This window comes from Neolamprologus brichardi, chromosome 23, assembly GCF_056152115.1.
Source record: "Neolamprologus brichardi isolate AB-2024 chromosome 23, ASM5615211v1, whole genome shotgun sequence".
In the NCBI taxonomy this organism is placed as follows: Eukaryota; Metazoa; Chordata; class Actinopteri; order Cichliformes; family Cichlidae; genus Neolamprologus; species Neolamprologus brichardi.
This window is the reverse complement of record NC_142125.1, coordinates 28302296-28321730: the sequence shown is the minus strand read 5'-3', so window position 1 is coordinate 28321730 and position 19435 is coordinate 28302296. Positions and strand designations below refer to the sequence as shown.

The window sequence follows — 19435 nt, the reverse complement described above, 5'->3', positions numbered from 1 at the left end:
TCATGCATTGACTGAAAACGATTTCCGTCTGAGACCTCCTCCTACACAATCAAGACCGCAGCAGCCAAAACTGGCACACAGTTACATCTTAGGCCTCTGGTGGTTCTTATCTGTATCACATATTGCCCAGCAACCACCTACTGACCAAAATGATCCATTTGTAGCACTCATGCATTTATAACACCTTATAAAACACCTTTCTGCATTTGTGTCTATATACCTATATATGTAGTATGATGTCATCACTTTACCTACCTAACAACAGACTAAAGCAAGATTTATATAATACAGCAGGACAAGTAATACCAGGGACCCACAATAATAGGATTGTAATACAATCAACCCCATATTTGTTTTCTATTTATGCATTTAGGAAATAAAATCTGTGATTTTTCCTCTTTTGAATTCTTAGTTGTTGTGTATATTTGTCAGACTTAGAAGTTTCAGGTCATCATATAAATTTTAATATTTTTTTATTTTAAACAAAGATAATCTTGAATTAATACAAGTTCAGCAAATTCAGCAAGTTTGACAGTTACCAAACTTGCTAGAGTGATTAATTATAATAACATTTATTTTGCGAGGGCTCATTCACAAGTGCCTAATGTGTGTGTTTCTACCTATCTATAGATAGATACACACAAATGATTATAATTAATCACATTTTTCATTTGTTCAAGAAGCTATATCAAAAAACCCAGAAACCTTAGTAGAATAGATTTCACATATTAACATTGATCCACATAGTGTTATTATTATTATTATTATTACTACTACTACTATTAATATTATTGTCTAAATAAGAAGTGCAAAGAAACTCCACTAAAAAGCCAAATCGTCACATTGATAAGAAAATCTGTTCCATGTGTTTACTATGCTGCCGTCCACCTTTAACCTCTAAATACTCACTTACGTTGATAGTTAGCACTCAGACATGTGCTGGAAGTATTGTGGTATGAGTTAGTTTGTTGTTGTGTGCAGGTTGTATGGATCCTTGAGAAAGCACAGTGTGATACGAGTTTGGGTATTTCTGTTTTTATTTTAAGGATTGTAAATGTGGTTTGTTAGACATAATATTGAATATGTTGAGAAGATTTTCAGATTGAAAGAGTAAGACAGCTGCAGGTATTTCTGATACAATGACAATGTTTTTGATTCAGCAAAGTAAAGTCTGAAAGAGCCCTTTACAGTCAGACTGTGTGACAATAAATGACAACAAAGTAAGCAGACTTTAATACCTTCACAGAGATTATGAATTAAAAAAAAGCCATTAACAGGAATCAAACTGACTAACCTCTTTTGCAACTTAGCACATATTTATGAGGAGTTACATTAAAGGTCATATAGTGCAAAGCATGCATCTAATTCCTGCAATTTTCAGGTGCACAGGAGATCTGCATGCAGGGTCACTACCTGCACGGGTCTGCGCTGCTGCTCATTATGTACTGAACAAAAGGTGATGCTGGGCAGATGTACACCCACATTTAATCATTTTTCAATTTTCATGATAAATTTTCACCTTTAATTTGTATTGTACTGTCTAAAGGATTTTGACATCTCTGGAGTGAGGCTGCAGTATTCTGAGGGTGACGATGAATTTGATAGCTCTTCTAAACCAGGGGTAAAACAGAACATAAATCACAGGGTTTACACAAGCATTTATTAGCATGATCCAAAACAGCACAGCGTAATAAGGCAAGCGTGTAGAGGTGTCCACACCTGTAAAGGAAGGATAATAATAAGGGCAGAAGCACATTAGAAACACAGCTATCACAATCCCGAGTGTCCTGGCTGCCTTCATCTCTGATTTTTTAGCAGCTGGAGCTGCTCTCACAGCCACCTGTGACCGGCATGCACGCACCTGAGAAACAGCAACCACAAACACCCTCATGTACATAACAAACATTACAGCAAAGGGGGCAACACATGACAAAAAGAGATCTACTGTGCCCGTAGTGTAGCTGATGAACACCACACACTCCCCGTGACAGGAGCTGAACCTGTCTGGCCACCCTATGTGCTCCATGAGAATGCAGCCATTGTAGAGAAGAGAGCAGGCCCAGCAGACACAAACTGAAAGCTTCACTCTGTTCACTGTGATCTTTGAGGAATAGAGCAGAGGGTCACAGATGGCTATATAGCGATCTACAGATATGAGCACCATGCTGTCCAGAGAAAAAGAGAGGAGGCAGTAAGACAAATAAGGACTGAGAGCACACATCAGCCTCCCCAGCAGCCAGCACGTCTCGATGTAGCGCAGGCCCTCGATGGGCATCACCAGTAACCCCAACAGCAGGTCGGACATGGCCAGGGACAGGAGCAGGGTGTTGGTCGGGGTGTGGAGCTGCTTGAAGTGGGAGATGGAGACGACCACGAGAAGGTTGAGCACCACAGTGAGCAGTGAGACTGAGGCCAGCAGAGTGTAGAGAAGAGCGGCCTGGGAGGTGGGTCGCAGCAGCTGCCTGCAGGAGGAGTTGAGGTTAGGGAAGCAGAGGGGAGGACCCCCAGTGCCGTCCATCATAGAGAAAGGGAAGACCTGCAACTGTGCTCGAGAGTCTGCATTTATCTTCTTCAAACACCCCCCACCTTTTTTTTAAACATCCTATGAATGATGAAACTTATTGTCTTAAACTTCATCACCTTTCCTTCTTCCTCTGTATAAATTCAGCTGGGATTTATTTTAGCTGAGCCTTGAAAAAGTTTCACAACTTTAGTGTGTTGTACTCCCGAAGCCTTTCACAACTTGGACTTTGACCCATTGGGTTTATGCTGATATAATAATGAAAAACACTAGAATGCTCCAAAACTGTAATTGGAGCTGTGATGTTGATTTTACACTAGCTTTGCATGATTATTGCAGAGTAGCTCTGCATAGCTGACAGTTAAAAAAAATACCTCATTTGTATCATGCTGGGCCATGCAGATGGGTCTGCTGGGCTTAAAGCTAGAGAATGAAATATCTGCTCTAATGGACTTGATATAGATCTTTGATTATCTGAAACATGTAAGTGTGACAAATATGCAAAAAAAAAAAAAAGGACCCAGCAAGGGGGCAAAAACTTCTTCACAGCACTGAATGTGCTGCAGATTAGGAAGGTTGGACTTGTTGGTCCTCTTGACTGAGTGGAACACCCTCCTAGGAGCCAAGAGGTCAGATCAGGTGCAGTTCCTTACTCCCACTAAGAATCCTCTCTATAGAGCAAGTGTAGAAGTTCCTGAATTCCCTCAAACAAAAGCGGAAGTTTAAAGTCTTTCAATCCACTGATGCAGTAGAGTCTTGATGGGCTTTCTTCACCAGGGTGTTAACAGAGTAGGACCATTTCATGTCCCGAGAGAAAGCAGTAGCTTTTTCCCTGGACTGTGGTGAAAAGTTTGCCATATACCAGCAGGCAAACTTGTACTAATATAGTGACTTATTCTGTTTTACAGCAGGAATTTTGAACTGAGTTTAATTCATTTTAGCTGCATTATGCACAAAGGAAAAGGAGTCCAGCAGGTTGTTTGGGCGTATTCATCATCATTGATGATGCACTGGCTATAGGAACAGAATAATATGAACACCGTGAAATGCATTCATATGCAACGGCACATAGGTCTGTTACAGTAAAACACAAATTGGGGATTTTGTTTATTATTTAGGTATTGTATCTGTATTATTTATCATGTAGAGAAGTCATTTTTTCTTTGCTCTTGTAGAAATAAGCAGCACCTTGAGCATTTTTGTACCTACGGATAAAAAATGACTCAGTCACAGGTCACAGATGGCTATATAGTGATCTACAGCTATGAGAGCCATGCTGCCCAATGAGACAGATAAGGTAGTAAGACAAATAAGGACTGTTTCAATGTTTGCAGCATTGATGAAACTTGATATAATCAAACATTCACCAGTGCTATTTAGTAGCTTTTTGTACATTTTGCAATGGAAAATACATTTTTCGGTTTGCCTTATATTAAATATAGTAAAAAATGGTGTGGTTTAAAATATTAGCCCCATGTGAATGTTTGCTTTCAAAAGACTCCAAGGAAGAGGGCACTTGAACACATGAGAGGGACTACTGTTACAAACCATGCCAAAGACAAACTAAATCAGTCTTGAGCTCAGAAAGAAGATAGCACAGGCTCATGATAAGGGGGAAGACTGCCATTTCCAAGCGATTCACAGTGTCTAGAACAGCTGTTATTGCATCATTGCCATAAGTGCAAGATCTCAAGAGCTCTGGAGAGGAAAATAGTCAGACATGCCAGCAAGGAACCCTGGACATCTGTCAAGACAATTGTTGCTGACCTGGTCTCTTCTGGAGTTGATGTTTCAAGGAACTCAGTTGTGAGGGCTCTTCATCATGGTGGGCTTCAGGTCCATCGTCCCAGAAGAACCCCTTTACTCAAATAGCAGCACATCACAGCCCGACTGAGGTTTGCTCGTGAACACAGCTTTAGTGAAGGTTACAAATGATCTTCTTATGGCCTCTGACAGTGGACTCATCTCTGTGCTTGTCCTGCTAGACCTTAGTGCAGCATTCGATACTGTTGACCATAATATCCTATTAGATGTGACCCGTGGTAGGTCCCTATTTAAAATAGGACAGAGCCGTAGGCGCACAGTCAGTTAAAAAGAATTTAATTTTTAATACAAAATAAAAGTAACAGTGTAACAGCGGCACCTAAAAACAATTAAAAACTTTACCTTATTAAAAACGATAAAACTGTATGATTGCCTGTGAGACAGGACGAGCGCTGCGGGGAACCGTTTAAGAACAAATCGACATAGCGCACAGGTTAAAAAGAGACGGCAACTCACACATGACCCCAAATGGGCAAAACAATATAAAAAAGGCAAATCTTCAGTGCCATCTTCACTCAGGCCCACCGCTGTGCATGCAAAAGCGGTGAGACAAAAAAAAAGGATTTGTTTTCCCTGCAGCGCCTTCACCGTCTGCGACAATATATATATAAAAAGGGGTTAAAATACTACAAAAATCAATCTCTATGGTGCCTACTGATACAGAAAAATAAAACGAGAAACAAATAAAATCGACAGCCGCAGCAGTCACAGTCTGTCAAATTACACCAGTATAAAACAAATTAAAACACATTGATGTGTCCTGTGCCCGCAGCCAGAAATCCACTTGGCAAAGCAGCAGCTCGGTACTCTGTAAATAAAAGGCAGGAGATGACTTACGCTGGACAGTAAAACACAGGAATATTCCGCAACTGTATTGTTTTCGTTACCTGTCCACAAGTTCGCGTCACACCCTAATAAATGTGGGTCAGTGGCGGTGAAGTCCACTACACTGCTCTCACGGGAACGCAATGTTTCCCACCTACAAGGGTGCAAATAACTGTAAACCTCGGCCACAACAACCATAGCTCAAGTGGTACATTGTTGTGTAACCTACCGTTCTGACAGAAGTTTAAGGGGACCCGCATCAAGCTTTCATGGAAACAAATTAAAAACACCAACTTGCCCAACTTGGACCAAGCACTGGCAGCTTCAGGTTTGCTGAGGAATACCTAATTGCCCACACCTGAGCTTATGAAAGGAGCAAAGACCAGCTGCGCCCACCAGGGGCGGTTCCCAGACTCAGGTCTCACCTGTCACATAGAGCGATTAGAACATGCTGTAGGTATTACAGGTACTGCACTGCAGTGGTTTGTATCATATCTATCTAATAGACTCCAGTTTGTGCATGTAAATGGAGAGTCCTCTTCACACACTGAGGTTAATTATGGAGTTCCACAGGGTTCAGTGCTAGGACCAATTCTGTTTACATTATACATGCTTCCCTTAGGCAGCATCATTAGAAGACATAGCATACATTTACACTGCTATGCAGATGACACCCAGCTCTATCTGTCCATGAAGCCAGATAACACACACCAATTAGTTAAACTGCAGGAATGTCTTAAAGACATAAAGACTTGGATGGCCACTAACTTTCTGCTTCTTAATTCAGATAAAACTGAGGTCATTGTACTCGGCGCTGAAAAGCTTAGAAATATGGTATCTAACCAGATTCTTACTTTGGATGGCATTACCTTGGCCTCCAGTAACACTGTGAGGAACCTTGGAGTCATTTTTGACCAGGATATGTCCTTCAACGCACATATTAAACAAATATGTAAGACTGCGTTCTTCCATTTGCGCAACATCTCTAAAATTAGAAATATCCTGTCTCAGAGTGACGCTGAAAAACTAGTTCATGCATTTATTACTTCCAGGCTGGACTACTACAATTCATTATTATCAGGATGTCCAAAAAACTCCCTGAAAAGCCTTCAGCTAATCCAAAATGCTGCAGCAAGAGTCCTGACAGGGACTAGAAAGAGAGAGCATATTTCTCCTGTTTTGGCTTCCCTTCATTGGCTTCCTGTTAAATCCAGAATTGAATTCAAAATCCTGCTCCTCACATACAAGGTCTTAAATAATCAGGCCCCATCTTATCTTAATGACCTTGTAGTACCATATCACCCTATTAGAGCACTTCGCTCCCGCTCTGCAGGCCTACTTGTTGTTCCTAGAGTATTTAAAAGTAGAATGGGAGGGAGAGCCTTCAGTTTTCAGGCCCCTCTTCTGTGGAACCAGCTTCCAGTTTGGATTCGGGAGACAGACACTATCTCTACTTTTAAGATTAGGCTTCAAACTTTCCTTTTTGCTAAAACATATAGTTAGGGCTGGACCAGGTGACCCTGAATCCTCCCTTAGTTATGCTGCAATAGACGTAGGCTGCCGGGGGATTCCCATGATGCATTGAGTTTTTCCTTTCCAGTCACCTTTCTCGCTCTCTATTTATTAACAGACCTCTCTGCATTGAATCATATCTGTTATTAACCTCTGTCTCTCTTCCACAGCATGTCTTTTATCCTGTCTTCCTTCTCTCACCCCAACCGGTCGCAGCAGATGGCCGCCCCTCCCTGAGCCTGGTTCTGCCGGAGGTTTCTTCCTGTTAAAAGGGAGTTTTTCCTTCCCACTGTTGCCAAAGTGCTGCTCATAGGGGGTCATATGATTGTTGGGTTTTTCTCTGTATCTATGAAGCGCCTTGAGGCGACTTTTGTTGTGATTTGGCACTATATAAATAAAATTGAATTGAATTGAATTGAATTGAATTGAATTGAATTGAATTGAACATTTGAAAGGTAAAGATGAGTTTTGGAAGTCTGTGTTTTGGTCTGATAAGACTAAACTGGAACTGTTTGGGCACATGGATGTTGCTTATGTTTGGCCAATAAAAAGACAGGCCTTCCACCCTAGGAACACAGTTCCCACAGTTAAACATGGTTTGGGGCTATTTTGCAGCCTCAGGCACAGGGAGCCTTGTTCGGGTGGATGCCATCATGAAAAAAGAAAATTATGTTGACATTTTGAGGGGGGATATGTAAAAATCTTCTCGTAGTCTAGGCTTAGGTCATTGCTGGGTCTTCGAACAAGACAATGACCCAAAGCATACATTGAAATTAGTCCAACAGTTCCTCAAGGATACCAAAACCAAGATCCTGGAGTGGCCCGCACAGAGCCCAGACCTCAGTCCTCAGTCCTATTGAGAATTTGTGGCAAGTGCTCAAAGTGAATGTCCATGATTGGAAACCGTGCAATTTAGACCAGCTAGAAAGATTTGCAATGGAGGAATGGACTAAAATCCCTCAGTAGACCTGTGCCAACCTAGTAAAGACCTACTCTCAGAGATTGTTGTCGGTTGTGATTCAGAAAGGGTACAGTATTGTCTACTATTGGCAATAGGGATAATAATTTTGGATGTCTCATTTTTGCCCTTTCTTGTTTCAACTCGGTGTATCAATAAAATATCCTAATTAAACTTAGTGGACATTGTTATCTTGGAAACAGATACACTATAAAAACAAACACTTGTTGTTAGCGGTCATTTTCATATTGAAATCAAGAGTGTTGTCTAATTTCACAAGGGCTAATAATTTTGGCCTAAACTGTATAAAGTACAGCAGGACAAGTATTGCCAGGGACTTCAATACAACCCCATACAGTGGGGCAAAAAAGTATTTAGTCAGCCACCGATTGTGCAAGTTCCCCCACTTAAAATGATGACAGAGGTCAGTAATTTGCACCAGAGGTACACTTCAACTGTGAGAGACAGAATGTGAAAAAAAAATCCATGAATTCACATGGTAGGATTTGTAAAGAATTTATTCGTAAATCAGGGTGGAAAATAAGTATTTGGTCACCTCAAACAAGGAAAATCCCTGGCTCTCACAGACCTGTAACGTCTTCTGTAAGAAGCTTTTCTGTCCCCCACTCGTTACCTGTATGAATGGCACCTGTTTGACCTCATCATCTGTATAAAAGACACCTGTCCACAGCCTCAACCAGTCAGACTCCAAACTCCGCCATGGCCAAGACCAAAGAGCTTTCGAAGGACACCAGGAAAAGAATTGTAGACCTGCACCAGACTGGGAAGAGTGAATCTACAATAGGCAAGCAGCTTGGTGTGAAAAAATCAACTGTGGGAGCAATCATCAGAAAATGGAAGACATACAAGACCACTGATAATCTCCCTCGATCTGGGGCTCCACGCAAGATCTCATCCCGTGGGGTCAAAATGATCATGAGAACGGTGAGCAAAGATCCCAGAACCACATGGGGGGACCTGGTGAATGACCTGCAGAGAGCTGGGACCAAAGTAACAAAGGTCACCATCAGTAACACACTACAACGGCAGGGAATCAAATCCCGCAGTGCCAGACGTGTTCCGCTGCTGAAGCCAGTGCATGTCCAGGCCCGTCTGAAGTTTGCCAGAGAGCACATGGATGATACAGCAGAGGATTGGGAGAATGTCATGTGGTCAGATGAAACCAAAGTAGAACTTTTTGGTATAAACTCAACTCGTCGTGTTTGGAGGAAGAAGAATACTGAGTTGCATCCCAAGAACACCATACCTACTGTGAAGCATGGGGGTGGAAACATCATTCTATGGGGCTGTTTTTCTGCCAAGGGGACAGGACGACTGATCCGTGTTAAGGACAGAATGAATGGGGCCAAGTATCGTGAGATTTTGAGCCAAAACCTCCTTCCATCAGTGAGAACTTTGAAGATGAAACGAGGCTGGGTCTTCCAACATGACATTGATCCAAAACACACCGCCCGGGCAACAAAGGAGTGGCTCCGTAAGAAGCATTTGAAAGTCCTGGAGTGGCCTAGCCAGTCTCCAGACCTCAACCCCATAGAAAATCTGTGGCGGGAGTTGAAAGTCCGTGTTGCTCGGCGACAGCCCCAAAACATCACTGCTCTTGAGAAGATCTGCATGGAGGAATGGGCCAAAATACCAGCTACTGTGTGTGCAAACCTGGTAAAGACCTATAGTAAACGTTTGACCTCTGTTATTGCCAACAAAGGTTATGTTACAAAGTATTGAGTTGTATTTTTGTTATTGACCAAATACTTATTTTCCACCCTGATTTACGAATAAATTCTTTACAAATCCTACCATGTGACTTCATGGATTTTTTTTTCACATTCTGTCTCTCACAGTTGAAGTGTACCTCTGGTGCAAATTACTGACCTCTGTCATCATTTTAAGTGGGGGAACTTGCACAATCGGTGGCTGACTAAATACTTTTTTGCCCCACTGTATTTGTCTTCTATTTATGCATAAAAAATAACATCTGTGATTGGCCTTCTTTTGATTTTTTAGTTGTTTTGTGTATTTGTCAGACTTAGAAGTTTCAGATCATCATACAAATTTATATTATTTTATATTAAAATATTTTTTTTTATATTAAACAAAGATAATCCAGAATTAATACAAGTTCAGCAATTTTGGCAGCTACTAAATACACACAAATGATTATAACTAGGGCTGTCAACGTTAATGCATTAATGCGGATTAATCAGTCATCACGATTAATGCAATTACATTTTTTAATGCAATTAACGTATCTGGAACTCAAAATCCCTGAAATGTCTCTTTCAACGCATTTTGGGCAGTTTGTCCAAAGTTTGTCCATTCTGCGCTCCAGGTTTTGGCCTGGAGCGCAGAATGCATTAAAAATTTTAATCATGTTAATCGTGATGACACGTTAACGTTGACAGCCCTAATTATTACTGATCACTTTTTTTCAATTTCACTAGTCCCACTCAGGCCTGGTAACTGCCAAACTTGCTTAATCAAGAAATCACTTAAATAGAGCCTGTCTGACAAAGTGAATTAGACTAACAGATCTCAAAAAGCAACACATCATGGCACAATCTAAATATACTGCTGAGAAACTAAGTCATTGACAACTATAATTCTGGAAATGGTTACAAAGCCATTTCTAAAGCTTTGGGACTCTGGTGAACTACAGTGAGAGTAATTATACAGAAATGTAGAAAACTTGGAACAGTGGTGAAGCTTCCCAGGAGTGACTGGCCCATGAAAATTACTCCAATAGTGCATAAACGACTCATCCCCGAGGCCACAAAAAACCCCAGAACAAAATCTACAGAACCACAGGCCTCAGTTGCCTCTCACTTAAGGTCAGAGTTTAGAAAGAGACTGGACAAAAATGACATCCATTAAGGAGTTCAAGGAAAAAACCACTGCTGACAAAAAACAAACAAAAAAAACAAACAAAAAAAATTTGATGATCCCCAGGACTTTTGGGAAAATATTCTGTAGACTGATGACACTTAGTCTCATCACTTTTTGGAGTGTTTGAGTCCCGTTGCATGTGACATAAAACTAAAATCAGATTGAGATGCTGAGGCATGACTTTAAATAGACAGTTCATGCTGCAATGTGTTTGAGTTACAACAATTCTGCAAAGAAGAGTGGACCAAAATTCCTCCACAGCTATGTGAAAGACTCATTGCCAGTTATCACAAATGCTTGATTACAGTTCTTGCTGCCCAGGTTGGCCCAAACTATTTTTAGGTTTAGAGGACAATTACTTTTCACATACGGCCATGGAGATTTGGATAACTGTCTTCCCTTAATAAATGAAACTGTCATTTAAAAACTGCATTTTTTATTTACTTGGATTATCTTTGTGTATAATTAAAATACGTTTGATGATCTAATACTGGCTAATAAATGTTGAGAGACTGAGATGGATTTCAACAGATTTATCACAGTAGTTAGCACCATGACTGCCACTTCTGTAGAAATGGATGACATTGGATTTAGCATTCACCTTCAGGATGATTTTGAAATGGTTTCATACAGAAATTATCCCATATCCACGTGGTGCATAGGGAAAGGGAACATTGAAAGTGCTTTTACCTTGTCATGTTTCAAGGAAGACATGAAGCTGGAGGCGAGGCGCAGTGAAGATGTGTAACAAGAACATTAAAACAACAAATTATGGCAACCAAACAGGTCATAGTATTATACTGGAAAGCTTGTATTTGATACAGAGCAGTAAAATAAACTGTTGTAAATGTCAGTAGGCACACTGTAAACAGATGGTAAGTCTAGCTGCTAAGGTTTTACTGTAATCTAACAATGACATTTATTGCAGTGCTGAAAAAAAAAACACCAACTGTGCAGGATTATGGTTGGTGAGGCATTTTAAGCACGTTTTTCTCCACAGTATGATTAGAAGCGGGTATTACATGTAAAGTCTGCACAGACCATCCAAACTTTCTGACTGTTTAAACAGGCGATCATAAAAAAATGTTTACCTGTCCTTATGTGTTGTGTTGCATCATTACAGTATATTTGTTTTAACACCTCAGATTGGCCCAGTGCCTCAGTGGCAAAGAAGTGCTACCTAACAGAGTCATGATGAAACAAGGAAGCTTGCTAATGAGAGGCACCTCACTGGTACTAACCACTGAAGGCAGTTGTTTTGCTGATGGGTGAGAAGCTATAATTTGATCTCAAAGGTATTATTATTTGTGTGTATTAGTTTAATGAGTTTGCTGAATGTTTTGGGGGATTAGGTGATGGAGGGGTCTGGGGGCCAAGTGAAGGTATTGTTGTAGTCTGTTACAAATTACAAACCCAATTCTGAAAAACACTCATATTTCCCTAATAGAACATAGAAAACATAAAATTTTGAATTCTGTGGCAGCAACATACTTCAAAACATTGAGATTAGGGGGGTGGGGCAACAAAAGGTTGGGAAAGTAAATTTTACTAAGAGCAAACAGATGGATGAACATTTTCTAACCAGATTGATTCATAGGTACTGATCAGTGACATGATTGGGTATAAAAAGAGCATCTTAGAGAGGCAGAATTTCTCAGACGTTGGGGTTCGTCAAGCTGCAGTAAATGTTTCTAATATGTGAAATTGTGAGGACTTTGAATAATTTATTTTCTACAGACCATAATTTCATCAAAAGATCTCTCTGTGCGCAAGGGATGAAGCCAAAGATCAGTACTGTATGCTTGTGATCTTTTGGCCTTCAGGCAACAAACTAAATGATTTTGTGAACCTGGAAAAAATAACTAAAATAAAACAAAAATATTGAGTAAATATCTTTAGTTTTAGTATTTGTTAGTTTGGTAAAAACAAAGCTAAAAAACAATTTGCCTGATTTGGGATGAGTGTTTATTGAGACTGATATCTATCTCTGGGGCGATCGTGGCTCAAGAGTTGGCAGTTCGTCTTCTAATCAGAAGGTTGCCAGTTTGAGCCCCAGCTCCGACGGTCTCGGTCGTTGTGTCCTTGGGCAAGACACTTCACCTGTTGTCTAGTGGTGGTGGGCAGCTGTGGCTACAATGTGGCTTGCCATCGCCAGTGGGTGGATGACTGAATGTAGTGTAAAATGCTATACAAATACAGGCCATTTACTGAGCTGATTGAGTCAGCTGCTTTCAAAATTTTATTTTAATACCTGTACTAATTTTCCTGCTTCCTTGTCTCTGACATATGCCCTCCGTAACATAATTATAAAGACTAAAACTAACACTGAAACTAATAAAAACTGAACTAAACATAATAAAAGAATAAACTGAAATAAGAAAATCAGCTCTGGAAACTAACTGGAACTAAACTGAATTGAAACCAAAAACTCAAAATAAATAATAAATACAAAAAAATGCTAATAAGAAAAAAACAAAACTATAAAAACAAAATTTGTTTTTTGTACAAAGGGAAGGGTGGCCATTTTAACAAAATGAAATTTTCATTTTATTAATTCATTTTATGTACTTATTTATTTGTTTAACTTTTTCAGACTAAAAGAAAACAATGATGTATTGCTGGCAAAATATTACACTGGCTTGTCAATAAATAGATGGATTTTAGTAGATTAAAAAAATGTAACATGCCTGTAAATAATTCCAAAATGCAAATTTTTAGTCCCTGTTTTGGGACTAAAAATGTTTCAAATAAGTAAAAAAAAAGGTTAGGAGTGACGTCACCGTGACGTTGTTGTATATAGGACTTTGGCGCGTGATGTCATGGCGGCGTGCCCCCTTCCACGATGACAGTAGGCCAGACAAAGCACATGGAAGCGTCAGCTATGGTTCGTACGTACTGTGTTGTCGGTTGCAACAGTAGATCACACGATAGGGAAGGCAAGAAGCTGGAAAATGGGATCTTTTCATCGTTTCCCCTCCTGGGGTCTGTTTCAGAAAGCGAGTTTAGAAAACTCGGAGTTAAAAATGATACTCAGGGTTGAGTAACCCCGAACTGTCCAACTCGGAATATTCGGTTTCAGAAAGGCTGATAACAATTAGTTCAATCAACGCGGAGTTGCTTTAACCCCAAGTTAAGCGCGCGCACGAGGATACATAAAGCCCTGATTAGTGGAGCACACACAGCAAATTCAAAAGTGTTAAATGTTTTGGTGTTAGTAGTCTTAGAGTTAATTTTACTCTAGGTAGAGTCACATTCTTTTAATGTAACTCTGAGGTGTAAAATGATAGTAGTTAAAATCGAGTGTTAAAAATGAGTGTTTCTATTTCAAATCTGGAGGTGTTACAATGGAAACATTAACTCTTGACCTCTTAACTCTGAACTCCTGCAGGGGCTATGACACCAATAGAGTAAATTCACAGACTCCGCCCCCAGCACGGCTCCAATCAAAGCTGAAGTGAAGCCGTTTCAGAACATTTTGCTCTACATATTTGAGTTGTTTGCCATGCTTGGTAAGTCATGTTTTCAAAGATTGTTTCAATTATTGTTATTAGCTTTTACTTCTGTGGCTCTTTGGAGTTGAGACAAAGCTGTGTGAAAGGCATTAGCCATGTTGCTCGCTGATAGCATAATATTCTGTTTTAGCTAGCTGAAAGGTATTGTTTGCGGGCAAATACCACAGCCTTGAAAAAAAGCTTGCATGTGAATTTTCAGTCAAATTTCTTGGTCAAATACACTTAAAACAATGTCTAGAATGTGAAATGATGATATAATGGTGCTACTTGAAGCCTGAAAACGATCTCCCATAAAAAACGAGCAAACAGCAGTAGCAGAAGTCCCGAGTCCCGACTGGGTTCTACGTTAGCACTTAGATCCCTCCAGAGTTTTGTGCACACGGTTTAGGTAAAAATGAAAAAGGTTGAGGTTTTACATTTAGTTCAGTATTACCTGTTGTCTGTGTCCTTGTCTTTTGGGAAAATACTTTACACAAGTAATGGCTCAAAAAGGATTCCTTTTTTTTTTTTTACTGTGCTGCAATTGATTTGTGCCATTAATTAGTGTCAACTAATTTTTATTCAATCTCCACATAGGATATGCTTGTGAAGATGGAATATGGGGGAGAGCAGAAGTGCGTTGAAGTTCCACAAAGTGATGAATGAAGGACATGCATATTGTATTTTGTATTTATTGAAATAAGTGATGAGAATACTGTTATTTGCATTTACCAGCTCACCTATGTCAGACCTTTTGATAAACGAAATTCTAATGAAAGTGAGAACATGTACACTGTTACATCTTTCAGAAAATGTTTTGAAATTGTGGTGCACAGTTCAGAATAAATGTTTTTCAAAAACCATTGCGTCTTTTTAGTAAATGTTTATTTCCAAAAGAAATTTCTAGAAGTTCAGAAGAGTAAAATTCCCGCTTTTTAGAATTAATTAGAAGATAACTCTTACGTAGTTAAACTAAAATACTCTTTGAGAGTTAATATATAAACTCTTAACACCAAGTGTTAAATTATCAACTCCAGAGAGATTTGGTGTTTAACACTAAATCAGAGTTAACATACCAACTCTCCAAAAAGAGTTAAATTAACACTCTCTGGTGTGGACCCATATAGACACTTTAAAAGTGTTGAAATCAAATCTGACAGTGTTAATTTGGACATGCTGGATTTGCTGTGCAGATTAAGCGAGTCACCATGGAGACGGAGGGAAAGAAGGCGCGGTCAATGTATTTTACAGCGCTTGAGGCCGAAATTCTAATGGCAGCATATGCCGATAACATGCAAATTTTGCGGAAAAAAAGTAACAGCCTCAGCTGCAAAAGAAAGGGAGCATGCATGGCAAAACATAGCCGACAGAGTCAATGCATGAGTGTTAATTTAAACATTGATCTAGGGATTTCCACCCATTTAACACGTTATTTTATTATATTTTATTTTATTTTTTATTTTATACATTTCATTTTGTGATGTGATGTGAGCGCAGGTGCAACCCAACAGGCCCCAAACGTTCCTGGCAGCAAGTAAAAATGAAATATAAAAATATAGTCCAAACAGGTAAGGTGTAATTGTATTATGAGCCATAGTGCTTGGTCTGTTTGTCCTACGTTAATCAATTGCAGTTAGAGGCTACATTAATTTTCTTTCTGTAAGCACTTATTGAAATTATCTGAGCACATTACAAGTACATATTTGCTTACTCTGTATGCTCAAATGTGACTCGTTATAGCCAACAGAAAAAAAGCGGAGGCCCGAAAAACAGGTGGGGGTCCTCCACCACCACCACTCACAGAGGCTGAGCAGTTGGCCCTCAGCCAAAACAGTGGGCGCCCTGTGGCTGAAGGCATCTCTGCGGGGACATCCTCTGAGTCAATAACCCCGCAAGACACAAGTGCCTACATAAGAGGTAAATTCAAAATAATACATGATGTGCATACATCCTTTCTTCACAGTCACCTTTGCAGTGCTACTCATTCATTTGATAAACTCTTTACCATAACGAATTATTTTGTAGTGAAGTTATTTTCCTACTGATTTTGCCTTCCCTCAGTCTTGGTTGTCTTTGAGAGCATAATGATAATGAAGTGTAAGGTGATTGGTATATGTTTTTTAATTGCCATTTGGTCCCCTGTAAGTTATAAGTGACCTGTATAAACCTCATATTCTATCAGTTGATGGTGATGGTGTACTGCATCTGGTGCAGCCTCCTGTTGAGCCAGACCAACGTGCAGTTGTGAGTACTCTTAATACTCCACAGATTATATGAGTTTACAGTAGAACAGCAATGTTATTAATTTCTTTACTACAGGAAAATAATGAAGAAACATTGACAGCTGTTACAGAGGAGGAAGCAACAGAGACACTTCATGAGGTTTACATCTTACAATGGAAAATATAACAATTGAATAAAATGTGGTACTATAATAAAACCATGGACTTTCTATATCTCTAACAGAGTGATGATGGAAATGAAGAGGGTCCAGCCACTTCTCCAACAAACCTTTCCTCAGTAAGATGTTCAGCACTGATTTACAACTAACCTAAGTAGGCATGTACTATGAATGTCAATGCTATTTTCTGTGTTTCAATAGCTCCCTGTAAAGCAGCTGTACAAGACCTATTTGATCAAGAAAATAAAAAAAATGCGACTTGGAAATGGAACACTTCAAGCAGCAGATCCAAAAGACCAAGATTGAGATTTTACTGCTGGAACATCAGTTAAGGGTGGGTGAAGTGGTCAGAGATGGACGAATTATTTCAGTGTTTGAACAACATAATAATATACTTATTAATAGTTTGTGTACAGGAAATACAGGCAACCAATAAAGCCAGTTGAACAAAAAATCTGTTTATTCTTCTTTCAACATGTTGAGGTGATGGGTCAAAGGAAATGATTGTGACATATGGTGTCTCTGACTGCTCTTCCATCTTGTATGTCCGTGGGAGGGTCAGGATGTTCATGGTTTGGATCACTGCAGATGTTTGGTTCAGAAGGACAGTGTTCTCCTCTAATTGTGGCAATGTTGTGAAGAATCACACATGCCACAATAATGTCACATGCCCTTTCTGGGGTGACCCTGAGTCTTTGAAGGCACTGGAACTGGGCCTTAAGCATTCCGATAGTCATTTCAACTCTGGCTCTTGTCCTGCAATGAGCCAGATTATATCGCTGCTGTGGGCCCGGTTCAGGGTCAGGGTAAGGGGTAAGCAAATAGGGTAAACATGGATACCCCCTATCACCAAGCAAGTAGCCAGTGAACTCTCCTAAGACAGAAGGATACACTTCAGTTCAAATGTCCCTGTGGCAATTAGTCTTTATATATTTTAAAGTATTTTCAACTCACCATTTCCAAATTTTGTGCTCAGTGTACATTCACGAAAAATTCATGAGTCATGAACAGAGTCTGGCCACTTGGCTTCCACATTTGTGATAATGTTGGCAGCATCACATATGATCTTCACAGTGCAGAGAACACAAATTAGCATCCATTACTATAATGAAATAATTTGTTAGTTTGAAATGCTACAGGGAACTATGTACCTGTACATTAATGCTGTGGAAAGACTTCCTGTTCACATAGTCTCCTTCATTTACTGAAGGAGCAATGATTGGAATGTGAGTGCCATCTATACAGCCAATCACGCCTGGGAACCCTGAAAATAAATGTAAAATTTAAGTAGTAGTTCAAGTATCACCACATCATGAATTAAGTTTTGTTCATCCTGATACCTGCAATTTTGTGGAATCCCTCTTTGATAAATCTTGTGGGTCTATGACCGGGGAACACCACAAACGAGTACAGGAGACGTTTCAGTGCAACTGTAACATTCCTGACTGCCCGACAGACGGTAGCCTTGGAAACGTGCTCAGCGTCACCAATATTATACAGAAAGCTTCCGTTTGCAAAAAAACGAAGTGCAATACAAATAATATGTACAGAACTGAGAGAATGTCCGCCATGTGTCACATGAGCAATATTAGGCCCGAGGATGTTATTCAAATAAATTATAGATTGTGCTGAAAAACGGTAACGTTCACACAGAAAATCATCAGGAAATGATAAAATGTCCAAATGCGCTCTAATCACTCTCTCCCGGCGGAGAGCTCTGCGGAGAATTTGGGCTTCAACATCTACTGGCTCTTCAAGGAAGGGGCACGCCATGTCTGACACTTCCTACAGTCAGGTTTCCGACAAAGAGGCGCAGAAAATCAGGGTTAGTTGAAGTAAACCTGCTAGGGGGCAGGTTAGCTTCACGGAGTGTGTCGTCATAGTAACTCACTCAGAATTAATCTAAACTCGCTTTGTGAAACCGAAAACCCAGAGTTTTCGTTAACTCAGGGTATACTTACTCAGAGTTTGCACTAAACCGGCTTTCTGAAACAGGGCCCTGGAGGCAACGGGAGGGATCTCATGTATCCGATAATACTAAACGAAGACGCCAGGCTTGGATTGCAGCGGTCAGACGAGTGGATATCAAGTTCTCTGCCATCCCCAACCGAGAGCAATTGCCCACCTGAGAATTCATGTTGAGCGAGTAATAGGTAGTTTGCGTAACAAGTTCAAAATGCTACACACTGCAATCAGTGGCGGCCCTAGCCAGTTTGGCGCCCTGGGCGAACACTCCCTCTGGCGCCCCCCACAAAACATATTATGGATTGTACATTAATATAAAACTGTTGTACACACACACATAAGAAGAGAGAGAGTATGCATAGTATGCAAACGGCTACCAAACAGCCATCATAATTCGTCATACAATGAGAACAGGATGAATCAACAATTGACAATGACTAATTAATATTAAAATCTGTAACATAATGTATTGTTTGGAGTTTAGTCTGTTACTGTTGCTATTTTTACCATTTCGTCTTGGAGCAACTGTAACTCATAATTTCCTTAGAGATTAATAAAGTATTCTGATTCTGATTGTTTCAGGATGACCTGCCATTATCCAATCACACATCTGTATCTTTTGCTCATTTCTCCTCCTCTTCTTTTCTCTTTTTTCTAAACTGAGGACCTGATGACTTTGAACTTTTCTTGTCCATCTTCCATTGGTTTTAATTTTGCACTCCAGTATGAACACCCATCCCCCAACCCAAGGATCAGCACAACATGATCTAACAGACCTACACCTTAGTTCACAGATTCACTTTGTCTAGGGTGCATTTCTGGGATTTCACACAACCCAGGGTTCAAATCATGAATACATAATGGGCTTGGAGTTACAACATTATGAATGAAATGTGCTCTATTTGGAAGCAGCCGGCCCCCCCTCCCCTTTCGACGGCTTGTGTGTGAGACTTTAAATCATCAGACTTTAAATTTTAAATTGTTATTGATCCCTTTACCCCGAGTCCTAAAGTGTATATTTATTTTCTTACTCTTCT

The 19435-nt window shown here is 40.0% G+C and overlaps 1 protein-coding gene across 1 annotated transcript; it reads right to left on the bottom strand.

The window, feature by feature from the left end:
• Positions 1–1540: 1540 nt before the first annotated feature.
• Positions 1541–2521, bottom strand: LOC148096244 (trace amine-associated receptor 13c-like). The gene has a single exon (XM_087836310.1). It carries the CDS (start codon positions 2519–2521, stop codon positions 1541–1543), a length of 981 nt encoding a protein of 326 aa, XP_087692436.1.
• Between the last annotated feature and the right edge of the window lie 16914 nt (positions 2522–19435).

Bases quoted from the DNA above. Each gene is read 5' to 3' on its own strand.
- LOC148096244 (XM_087836310.1), bottom strand. From the start codon at position 2,521: ATGATGGACGGCACTGGGGGTCCTCCCCTCTGCTTCCCTAACCTCAAC.